We start from the raw sequence: 11,654 nt of genomic DNA, 5'->3' as shown, positions 1-11,654 counted from the left end.
GACTAATCGTGCCTTAACTATCAATTACGTCTTGTCTTGTAAATAAGGCTCATCTCATCCTCATTCATGAATCCGCATTATTTATCTCAACAAACTACAGCCCAAAAATCAACAAATACAAATCAACCCTCAACCCTAAAAAACAAAAAAAGCCCAAAACTCAGTCTAACTCTCTCACACTTCACTAAACAAAACCCTAATTCCAACCTTGATATATAAACCCACTATCTCCCCTTCATTTCCCTCTTATCGCCCCCTTTCTCTCTCAAACCCTAAACTCCCTTACCTCTCACTCCCACCCCAAAACCCTAACAATGGCAGAAAGAGGCGGAGAACGAGGCGGATTCAGCCGCGGCTTCGGCGGACGCGGCGGCCCTCCTCGCGGCGACCGTGGTCGTGGTGGTCGCCGTCGCGCCGGCCGTCGTGACGAGGAAGAAAAATGGGTTCCCGTCACCAAACTCGGTCGTCTCGTGAAAGACAAGCGCATAACATCCCTTGAACAAATCTACCTCCATTCTCTTCCCATCAAGGAGCACCAAATCGTCGACGAACTCCTCGGAAGCTTGAAGGATGAGGTGATGAAGATCATGCCGGTTCAGAAGCAGACTCGGGCCGGACAGAGGACCCGGTTCAAGGCCTTCGTTGTGGTCGGTGATGGTAACGGTCATGTTGGGCTTGGTGTCAAGTGTTCGAAGGAAGTTGCGACGGCTATTCGTGGTGCGATCATATTGGCTAAGCTAAGTGTGATACCTGTGAGGCGAGGTTTTTGGGGGAATAAGATTGGGAAACCACATACGGTACCGTGTAAGGTTACCGGTAAATGTGGGTCGGTTACTGTTAGGATGGTTCCTGCTCCTCGTGGTGCTGGGATTGTTGCTGCTAGGGTTCCTAAGAAGGTTCTTCAATTTGCTGGGATTGAAGATGTTTTTACTTCTTCTCGTGGATCTACCAAGACTCTGGGTAACTTTGTCAAGGTATAATCTCATTGCTTCTTATTATTATTTTTTATTCTAAATTTGATGAATTTCTTATTTTTTGGATGATTATTATAAGATTTGTAATTGCAGTTGTTATTTGATTATTGGTTGATGTTCAATTGTTTGGTTTTATTTTTGTAAAATGATTTATAATTGATCTGTTAATTATGATTATAATTGAAATGATTTTTAATATGTTGTGTGAATTATGATTTGCAATACGTTTGATCTTTGTTTAGGTTATTTATTATATTTTGTTTGATTGATCAAATTATGGTGTATTTTGGTCAGTGGAAGTGATTGAATTTTTTTGAGAACCTGATTTTTATTTGTAGATTACAAATTGCAGTCATTTTTCAAAAAGAAATTAACTTGGACTTACACTGTCCTGCAGATTAGATAGAATGGAACTATAATCTGAATGCAATATTTTCTTGTCAATTTGCTTTCATTGTGTTTGTGGCATTTTCATTAGGAATTGTGATTTTCTTACAGTTTTTAGACATATTTTATGGTTGGTTTATACATTATGGAATGATGGTAACATCTGAGTCATTCACATGCTATTTTTTTTCTCGTTTGAATGATGATAATGGCATATATGTTTGGAGGTTTAGAACTAGTCTTAATCGCCTTTTGTTTGCAGCAGAGTAAGTATTGGATGCAAGGAAATTCTCAACCTCATACTTGATACTATTCTATTTGTTTAAAATGATCCTTTGTTAGATTATACATTTTGTTATCGTATGCTAAATCATGGTTTCGGTGACTGTTGAGATATATCAGTATGTTGTCTTGAAGGGGTTGAATATAGTATGGAGTAGCTACAAAATTTTCATCTTGTGTCTTGTTTCATCTTAGGTTGTTTTTGTATGGAGTAACAAGTTTGTAAGTCCGTGTAGTTAGTGTAAATGTGTAATGCCCTATGCTCTGTCAATAGCTTAATGTGCTATGCTTTTGCAGGCCACCTTCGACTGTTTGTTGAAGACCTACAGTTTCCTGACCCCCGATCTATGGAAAGAGACTCGCTTCACCAAGTCTCCATTCCAGGAGCACACTGATTTCCTCTCAAAGCCAACTGCCAAGATCGCCTTAATTGAAGATGAGAGGGTTGAAGCCTAAGCTTTTCCTAGATGATCAAACAAACTTTTTTTAGGTGGTTCGAGTTAATAGGTTTTATTAATTATGTTTTTGGTTGCTTAATGTCATGTCCAAATTGCTAGAAAGACACCAACTCATCTTGCAGTTTTGTTTCTGTGCTGGATTTGTACTCTTTTTGAGGTTTATATAAGTGCTACTTCTAAGTTTTTTAATGGTGAACAAGTATTGATATTATTGATTTATTATTGTCTTTGATGTTGATAAAGGTCCTATAAACTTTGCTCGGAGATGTCAACAAAACCAAATCTTTTTACTTTTAGCTGCATGTTTAGGTCTTTATTAAATCAAATGAAGCTAAGGAGGGGGTTTATCTTATTGATTGAGGCATCTGATTTGGTTCAAGTGTTGTTTTGTGCTTGTAGTCTGGGCTTCAGCAGGGTTAAGAGGATTTTTTTTCTTGCATCTCGTAGACCGTGTAATTGGCAAAATCAGAAGTACTTGAATTAAAATAGATCAAAGCCTATTTTTGGAGAGGGAAAAGATGACTGTAAAGAACTAAAGAAGGATTTTGAGAAACTGGTAATCTGGTATTGCAATGTGAACACAAAAGAAAACACAAGAGCCATCCTTGACTCCTTGTTATTATACCACGGTCATGGTTCATAACTACATACACCCTATCATGTAAGACTGACCATTAACTCTCTAAGTCACAATTAATACAGGTGACCAGATAGTTTTAGACACTCTGTACTAATTCCTTGAAACTGCATTCTTACTCATTTGATGAGTTAGCACCACCTTGCTTCATCTTCCCCAATGTAAATGAGGTTTACTGTCCTCTCTAATGAAACCCAACTGCCACCATCGATCTTCTTGTCACTGCCGATCTTTGTGAACCATGCCCTAAATTTTACCCTATAGGTTTTCGTTTAATTTGGTGAGGTTGTTGGTGGAGGGTAAGGAGCAAGCTTAGCTTCAATTGTGGAGGAAGCTTCAATGGTGTTAGTGGAATGTCCATCTTAGCAACACAGTACAACTAAGCAGCAAACGTGAGCGCCATCAATGATGTGTATGGTGCCAATGTCCCTTTTATCTACTTAATCTCAGATAAACAAAAAATGTTTAGCATTAAGGTAAAATAGAAATAACATCACAAGTTTAATCGCGTCACTTCTTGCAGCTTAGTCTATGTAATACTGAAACAAAAAGCAGAAAATCTGGAAGTTAGACACTGCATCACAGAAATAGACTTGTTTTACAGCAGAAAATTCATTACAATTCAACCAAATCACGATGCATATAGGAAAATTCATAAACAAGAAAACAGGCTATGAAGTAAGAGGACATAAAACAGAGCAGACTTCATTTACAGCTAGAAAAATTTCGAGCACTTGTATAGTATAATTCACACTAAATTCCAATCTGACCGTTCAATGTACATTTCAACTTTGTAAAAAAAAAATGAATTGATGAAGTCGAACTTCTTTCAGATATCAGTACAAAAATAATCAGTGGACTTGTGTTTCTCCAGTCCTAAAGGGACACCCAAGAACAGAATAAATCACTAATTTAACAATTTTACAGCTACTCAGGCAGATATGACCAGCTCAACATCAAGATAATGAAAGAAAGAAAGAAAGAGCCTTTTCAAGCCCTTGAAGTGCCACCATGTTCCTTCTCAACATGCTCAACAAGGGCAACAGGATCAGTAAATCCTCTGCTGCATTTAGGGCATGCATCAATTGTTGACTTCCTAACACCCATGCGATTATTACTTTTTTCATGCGCTTTCTGCACATGCTCCACAAGTGCAGTAACTGATGAAAACCTCGCGTTACACTGTGGGCACACTTCCTGTCCACCTGATCCACCACTATTTGAGCTACTTTTACTACCTTGGCCTACCTGAAGTACCTGGTTAAAATCATTACTCAACTTCGCCATGCCTGTTTCAGCTGCATTAACAAATCGAGACCATACTGATGAAGTTGATTGGACTGGAGCTTTAGGCCGTGGCACTTCTTTTCTACTACTGCTGGTCAAGAGACCCATGAATGGGAATCCAGTGTTGGATTTGGGGGGCCCAGGACACTTGTGGTCGGGCCCAAATCGATGTTTCAAGCAGTGATCCGTGCTGCATTCCTTGCATTTGACAGTATTGGAGAACACGAGGATTTCCTTACAACCAACAACAGGGCATTTCCTCTTCTTAGTTACTTTCTCGTAATTTTTTGGGTCACAGATGGTGTTAACATGAGATTCCCAAGTGATATTTGGATCTTCGTCAGGTTTCAGGCGAACTCCTTTAGCACAAAGTGGGCAAATGACAACAGTGACACCTTGGTTGTCACCATGTGGACATCGGTGCTGCTTATAGCTTCTATGCTGAAGGCAATATACCTGAGAATATGATCAAAATAATAAAGATCATTGCAGTGAGTATCAATGACAAATAAAAGAGTGTAGACACCAAGTTCCTGATAAACAATGGACAAATCATGATGCAATCAGCTGAAACATAAATTTTACAGTCCATGCTTAAGTGGATTATGCACCATTCCAAATAATTGGTCCCAAAAGCATAATATTTCCACAGAAATTAGAGCATCAACAAACTTGAATAAAGATAAAGGAATAGGCACAAAGTCAGTTAGTTGGTCCCTGATACACAAGCAGCGATTAATATGGAATGTCAAGTAGGAAACAAGTATCACAAGATTCAAAACAAAAGACCATACAGTTACTCCATGCCCAGAAGGCCATGAAAGCAGCAACTCCAGCTCCAACGAACAAGTCGGCACAATGGAGTAAGCATAATAGCAACAAGTCAACACCTTATTGAATTAAACAATACCACAAATCCTTCAAACATTTCATTCCTGATTAAACAATGAGCACAAACGTACATATTCACTTCCTCGTGAACGTAAAGGCTACGGGTGAAAGGCGAAACCTAGAAAATGGAGGGCCATTTAGCAGTAATTCTTAATTTTACCGGCTACATGCATGCCACAGGCATACAACTTATACATTGTAGCATTGGGGACATGAATGTCAGATGTGTTATTTGTTAAAAGACTGTCAAGAAATGAGCTTTAAATATTGACCAATCCAAGGGAAGGAAGTTGAGAACCAACTTGGATTCATTTGGTTCAATTCAAGGGGTTTAGAGAATAGACCAGTCTTAAAGCCTCTAAATATCCTACAGGTTACAGGACAAAGAACAAAAGTTTCACAGCCTATCTGCAGATCTATCCATTTAGCATAACAATGTCATACCAAAGCAACTAATCAAGGCTTGTGACAAGGGAAAGGTACCACTCGGAAATTGGAATTGAGACAAGTTGGGCCACGGCAACCACATCACCATTTAAATGCAAAGAGGCTATCTACGCTAACTGTTGTAGTAGATTGCCGAGATTCAACAAACTGTCATATGACTTCACAGTAGATCAGCCCAATAATTATTTCATTCATTCTAGTTCAAAGTCATAAATTGCTTCCAAGGGCACATAGAAGGTACATATAATATCAAGTAATTTGTTAGCTTATACCCACTGCCCAAAACCCCGCCTATAAATATGAAATTCAAGCAGCTATATTATTCTTCACAACCCTAACAGCTTCTCTATATTAAGCTAGTATCTTGAGAAAAGGTCATTGAAATTTCTGAGCAATATGGCATGGATTGTCTTTATCAATATACTTAATACATCTCTAGAACCGCAATATCAAAATTTATGTTATACTCTATTAGTAATCACAATGCACCCCAATATATATTTCGAAAAATCAATAAATCCTAAGATTTCCTCATTTCTACATGCCCGCCAACACTTAGGCCTTCCAAATCTTCAAATTAACTTCAGCATTCAGCTAATTACCATGAATAATTCTAAGATCCAACACAATTTAATCCCCTACTAAATAACTTTAGTATAAAAAGTATACCCAATTCAAAAGTTGCAATAAATCCCTTAAATAGTGTTTGCTAATAATTCAATTATGTGATGTCCTAATACATTATCAAAAATTCAATCTTGAACATATCAAACATTCACATATCCAGGTAAACAATTTTAAATGATGCATATGTCGGGGCAGTGGTACCCAAGACCTCGGATCAAATCCAGTCTACATCACAATTAAATTAATTCACCCAATAAACAATTCAAAGAAACCGCATTTAATTTAAATTTATAAGATTAAAATATAGAAAGAGAGAAAATAGGCACCTGGTCGCAGCGGTCGCAGGTGAAAGGGAGGAAATCAATTTGTTTACAATCATCAACGGAGCAATGTTTACCCAGATTTGGGAATGCCGGAGTTCCCATCTTTAATTCCTCTCTTTTTCTTAATTACTTTGTTGAATTTTGACAAAGAAAATGGAGGAATTGAAAATTGAATGTTTGGATTAAAAGGGGATTTTTGGAACTTGGTGTAAAGTACGGAGTAAAGAGATGAAGTCGATGGAAATCGGGAATTGGTTAACTCCGGCGTGAATTCCTGATTCCGCGTTAAGACGGAGGCGAATTAGAAAGAGGGGAGATGAAAAGTCTTGATTTTGGTGCTAAACAAGAACAAGTCAACCTTTTTTTTTTTTTTTTTTTTTTTTTTTTTTGTTTTTTTTGTGTGTCGAGCACCTAACAAGACTACAGTACAAATTATATGACTATGACCCCGTTCTCTTCACCCTAATTTCGCTGAATTGAATTTTTTTTTTTTTTTTTTTGAGGAAAAACGGATGGTGCCTTATATTATTAATTTGTCCATAAGAATGTATGGAGCAACCTCACAAGGACTATGGTTCTCCCATACCTGTTCAAAACCAAAAGGCACAATGCGGGCTAAATTATGAGCTACAGTATTACCCTCCCGCTTTACATGACACCAATAGATAGAATTAAAACTAGTGCTAGAGCTAATAATGTCTTCAAGTAAGGCATCTAAATCAGAGAAGAAGATTGATCCCTTACACAGCTAGCCTCCCAATGAGCACTTGACAGTCTGATTCAAGCACGATATTAGACAGATTGTAGCGTTTGGCAAGCCTCACAGCCATGGCTGCCGCTTTACATTCGGCAATTAAAGGAGGCCAATAAGCTCGGACTCTCCTGGTGGCTGCAAATACAACATCACCCTGTCAATCTCTTGCAACAACCCCCAAACCAATCCAACCATCTTCACTAATTGAGGCATCACAATTCAATTTTATCGTACCTGATGGCGGGGCAGACCAAGTTTTGGGGCTACTGCACTTCCTCTTCGCTGTTGTACCATAAATCTTTTTTGCATAAGATTCACAATCTGCTGCTAGGCGCTTAACTCTGTCCACCAGTGAAGGATGGAACGAGTCTACTTCTTTAAAAATCTTGTCATTCCTTCTATTCCAGATAGACCACATGAGTATAGCACCCCTACATTGTAGTTGCGATTTGTGCTTGCTCCAGCCTTCAAAGAAATCAATGAAATCCAAATCTTGCGGCCAGTGGGCTAGCTCCTTGCAGCTGCATTCGTCCCAAAGGTCTTTGACAGTATAGCAGTCGAAAAGAGCATGGCGAACTGTTTCAGGGCAGCCAGGGCACCACGGACAGTCATCCTCTACAGCCATATGTCTATATTTCAGATATGATTTGACAGGGAGCGTACCAGTACAAATTCTCCAGATAAAATGTCTTACTTTTGGCGTGACTTCAAGTTTCCATATGTTAACCCAAGACTTGTGGAAATTGTCAAGGTTACATGATTTGCCCAATAAATAAGCCGTTTTCACGGAGTAATTTCCATCCATTGAGAATGCCCAGCTAGGAATGTCGGGGATACTTCTAGCGCTAAGGGGGATCGAAAGAATGCAGCGGGAGACAACTTCATCAAATAATGCCATGATACGATCAACATCCCACTCACGGGTTTCGTGATTAATTAAATCAGAAACACGCTGCACCTCATCAGAGGGGGAAGAGGAGATAAATCTACTCTCACCGCTATCGATCCAAGGGTCATGCCAAATGTTGACATTGGTATTGTCACCAATCCTCCATAAGAAAACTGAATTGAAATTAAGTTTACTGAATTGAAATTATGTTTGCTGAATTTAAATTATTTTTACTGAAATGAAATTAATTTTACTGATATTCTATTATAATTATTTTTTAAGAAAACTGAATTTTACTGAACTGAACTTATTTTTACTGAATTGGAATGATTTTTATTGAACTGAACTTATTTTTTCTGAACTGAACTTATTTTTATTGAACTGAAATTATTTTCACTTAATATTTTTTTTTTTAAGGTGGATAGAACAGGGCCTATATCTAGTTATCTACTCCCTCTTGTCCCATTATTAAGGACTTAAACTTTTCAACTTATTTCAGATACTTATTACTTATTTCTTAATAAATTCAGATTCGATCAGAAAGATTCTAATTAGACCAGATCAAAAGTTTTGATTATCATTTACTTATCGCTAAATATTGTAAATTGTGTATTGAATTTTTTTATAAAAATTACCTTTTAAAAAGTTCATTATGAGACGAATCTAACAAAATCCATTTTTATTATATTTTTCTTTATAGATTAGTATTAAAATGCGGTCAAAGTATAGTCAAATTGTTAAATCAGATCAGACCAGACCAGATCAGAAAAATTCAGACCAGATCTACTTGTTTCAGGTGAAGAGAACAAATCCTAAGCCATATTTATGTATTTTTTTTTGAATAACTACCTCAAATCACCCTATTTTGAAATAACCACCCTTTTTTCAAATATTTAAAATAACCACCTATTAAAAAAAATGAAGTTAGAATTCACCACTCATTGTCAGATTCCGATCAATTTTCCATCAAGTGGACCCACCTAACAACTTTTTATTTATTTATTTACTCGTATTTATTTATTTATTTTTCTATATACTTAGAGTCTCGATTCTTTTTCATCACTTCATTTTTTCATTTTCATAAACCATAATTCTCAAATTTGGGTGAAATTCACTGGCGCATACAACAATTAAACACATAATTAGCAACAATTACTTTAACAACAACAAATATATTGTTGCTCATTAATTAGGGCAAATAACGAAAGATATGGGTTGTTAATCAATCACCTGTTTACTGGTTCCAATTGTTCGAATTTACTTCGCTGATTAATTCTTAATAAGCTTCATTTTGTTTATTTTGTTGATTTACAAAAGAATTTAAGAGAATTTAGAGATTTATCAGTGATTTTTGATTTTTTTATGACCGTTATTGGTGAAAATGAATTGAGAAAAAAAGAATAAAGGCTCTGAGTATGTAAAATGAAAAAATAGCCGTTAGATGGGCCATATTGACAGAGAATTGGTCGGACTCAGGCAATGTGTGGTAAATTTTAACATTATTTTTGTAAGGGGTGGTTTTTTTTTAAATATTCGAAAAAAGAGGTGGTTATTTCAAAATAGGGTGATTTGAGAGGGGTGGTTATTTCAAAAAAAAATCTTTAATTTATGAAGAATCACGGAATGTCGAATTCATTTTGTGCAACCCTGCTACTCGTCAATGTCGTATGATTAGCACCAATTTTAGAGAAAAATTGTTGAAATGTGGTTTTGGTTATGTATCAGCCCTCGATGATTATAAGATAGTTGGTGCATTCTTTTCTGCTGATCATAGCGTCCGAGTTCGGGTTTTGTCGTTGAGACTGGGAGAGTGGAAGCAGATTGGTCCTTCGAGTAATGGTCTCGTTTTTATGGCCTATCCATATGATTTGAGCGGAGCTTTGTATTGGATTGCCACCACTTCGTCATTTATTACTATTTGTTTTAATTTAGTCGACGAAAAGTTAAGAGAATATCCCGGGCCAGTTTCGCTTGGTGATTGGTATTTATATCAATATATATCGCGATGAAAGCCTATAAATGGTATTTATCGATACATTGCCACAAGTGTAATTCTCCATCGTGTGATGTTTGGATTATGAAGAAACAAGATGATTGTATTTTCTGGGAGAAATTGGTCTCGTTCCCATCAACACGTTATTCCTGCATCAGTCTTTTAGCTTTGGCAGGAGTTTGATACAGCATATGGGTAGCTCAAGTTGATAGATCCAGTCCTAGGAGATGTGGAACATGCCCGAGGTATCGATTTTGAGAATAGAAGCACATCAGCATTGTGAGAGTCTTATTTCTCCCTTAGAATTAACTATGTAACTACAGAATGTATTTGCTTGCTTGGATCAAAGTAGCATGGAATTGCTGAAAATATAGTGTCGATAATGTTGTTTTGTGGAACCATTCAATGATTCTATCTATAAAATAAGCATCCTTCTTAGAAATGGTTGCGTTTATGTGGTCGTAGTTATGCATTAGCCTCGACAATTACAAGATATTTGCTGCATTTTTGCACGTTTGATAGATGATGATAGTCCTGATAAATCGAGTATCCGGTTTTGTGTTAAAGTGCTTGTGGTGAAGATGTTTTGGTTATATTTGAGGGTATTGTGAATGAAGTTTTTGCTGGTGATTCTGTATTGGTATGTCTACAAATACAGTGGTTTAATTTGTTTGAAAAACATACTGTTTGTATTGATTTTGTTGTTCAACTGTACGTTTCGAGAAAGTTTAGTGATGTTTTCATGAAAAATCAACAATTTTTAATTAAAAATAGGCCCACAGATATTGTTGATATACTCCCTCCGTCCCTAAATTACATTCCTCTTTCTAGCATTTATTCCTAATTATTTTTAGGGATGGAGGGAGTAATATTTTTAAGTATATCTAGGCTCACTAATTATTTCATGCTACTGAATAGACTAATAGTAAATCATTAGTCGCGTATTAATAATTTTGATACAACTTCAAGTAGAAGCAATACAGCTGAGCTGTTAGTTGATACATATAATTAGTGTAACAAATACGTAGGACGAAACTTTATTGTTCCCATAATGCAATTCCAACTCTCTCCAGATTATTACATTCTTCCTTTCTGTATTTTAATTTGCAACCATAATGATGATGATCATTGATGCTAAATCATCTAATTGCACTTTATAATCCTTATTTTATATCTTCATTGTAATGTAATATAATATAGGGGTAGCAAAAGTTAAAGACTTCAGAGTACCAAAATCCATAATTCAAGCAAAATGTGTTGCTTATATTTTAATTGTCTGATACCTTAATTAATTATTTATGGGCAGTTGTTTTTACTTGTTTTATTTTTTTTTATTTTTTTTATTTATTTATTTTTAGTGTTCCACCCGGTTCATCCTTTGGGCTAATTCGAATTTGGGGATTAGTTATAGGTGGTTAAATTCCATTCCCCTCCCAGTTGTTGTTGTGGGCGGAGTTCAGGAGTTGTTGTTGCTTATCTGGATCAAATTGACCTTCTTATTTAACTAGTAAAATCTCTCATAGGTTAATTTATTTTATATTTACAGATTAGATTCATTAGAAACAAGAAAAAGATAAGAGAATTTTCACCTCTACAAATCCTTTAGTGAATCAGACAAATGGTTGTATAATTGAATTACTTCGTATAAGTTGCTAACTATCACAAATAAAAAAAAAAAAAATAGCAATACATGTATAAAAAAGTA

The 11,654-nt window shown here is 36.2% G+C and overlaps 3 protein-coding genes across 3 annotated transcripts; 1 reads left to right on the top strand and 2 right to left on the bottom strand.

Moving 5' to 3' along the window:
* Positions 1-232: 232 nt before the first annotated feature.
* On the top strand, positions 233-2,320 carry LOC145608016 (uncharacterized). The gene is made up of 2 exons (XM_081663618.1): positions 233-974; positions 1,941-2,320. The coding sequence occupies exons 1-2, from the start codon at positions 315-317 to the stop codon at positions 2,097-2,099; spliced, it is 819 nt and encodes a 272-aa protein (XP_081519744.1). The 5' UTR covers positions 233-314; the 3' UTR covers positions 2,100-2,320.
* A 1,097-nt stretch (positions 2,321-3,417) lies between these two features.
* On the bottom strand, positions 3,418-6,600 carry LOC145608905 (zinc finger AN1 and C2H2 domain-containing stress-associated protein 13-like). Its single transcript, XM_081664492.1, has 2 exons — positions 6,317-6,600; positions 3,418-4,481 (listed from the first exon to the last, which is right to left on the bottom strand). Exons 1-2 carry the CDS (start codon positions 6,413-6,415, stop codon positions 3,729-3,731), a joined length of 852 nt encoding a protein of 283 aa, XP_081520618.1. The 5' UTR covers positions 6,416-6,600; the 3' UTR covers positions 3,418-3,728.
* A 453-nt stretch (positions 6,601-7,053) lies between these two features.
* Positions 7,054-7,965, bottom strand: LOC145606908 (uncharacterized). Its single transcript, XM_081662742.1, has 2 exons — positions 7,302-7,965; positions 7,054-7,202 (listed from the first exon to the last, which is right to left on the bottom strand). Exons 1-2 carry the CDS (start codon positions 7,963-7,965, stop codon positions 7,054-7,056), a joined length of 813 nt encoding a protein of 270 aa, XP_081518868.1.
* Between the last annotated feature and the right edge of the window lie 3,689 nt (positions 7,966-11,654).

Source organism: Chenopodium album, chromosome 23 (genome assembly GCF_948465745.1).
Source record: "Chenopodium album chromosome 23, dcCheAlbu1.1, whole genome shotgun sequence".
NCBI classification, from domain to species: domain Eukaryota; kingdom Viridiplantae; phylum Streptophyta; class Magnoliopsida; order Caryophyllales; family Amaranthaceae; genus Chenopodium; species Chenopodium album.
Note: the sequence above shows the minus strand (reverse complement) of the source record. Positions and strands in the feature narration are given on the sequence as shown.

Excerpts from the sequence above, each read along its gene's own strand:
- LOC145606908 (XM_081662742.1), bottom strand. The coding sequence starts at position 7,965 with ATGGCATTATTTGATGAAGTTGTCTCCCGCTGCATTCTTTCGATCCCC. Across the intron at positions 7,203-7,301 it reads TTGGTCTGCCCCGCCATCAG|CCACCAGGAGAGTCCGAGCT; the intron begins GTACGATAAAAT and ends TTGTATTTGCAG.
- LOC145608016 (XM_081663618.1), top strand. The coding sequence starts at position 315 with ATGGCAGAAAGAGGCGGAGAACGAGGCGGATTCAGCCGCGGCTTCGGC. Across the intron at positions 975-1,940 it reads CTCTGGGTAACTTTGTCAAG|GCCACCTTCGACTGTTTGTT; the intron begins GTATAATCTCAT and ends ATGCTTTTGCAG.
- LOC145608905 (XM_081664492.1), bottom strand. The coding sequence starts at position 6,415 with ATGGGAACTCCGGCATTCCCAAATCTGGGTAAACATTGCTCCGTTGAT. Across the intron at positions 4,482-6,316 it reads CCTGCGACCGCTGCGACCAG|GTATATTGCCTTCAGCATAG; the intron begins GTGCCTATTTTC and ends TCATATTCTCAG.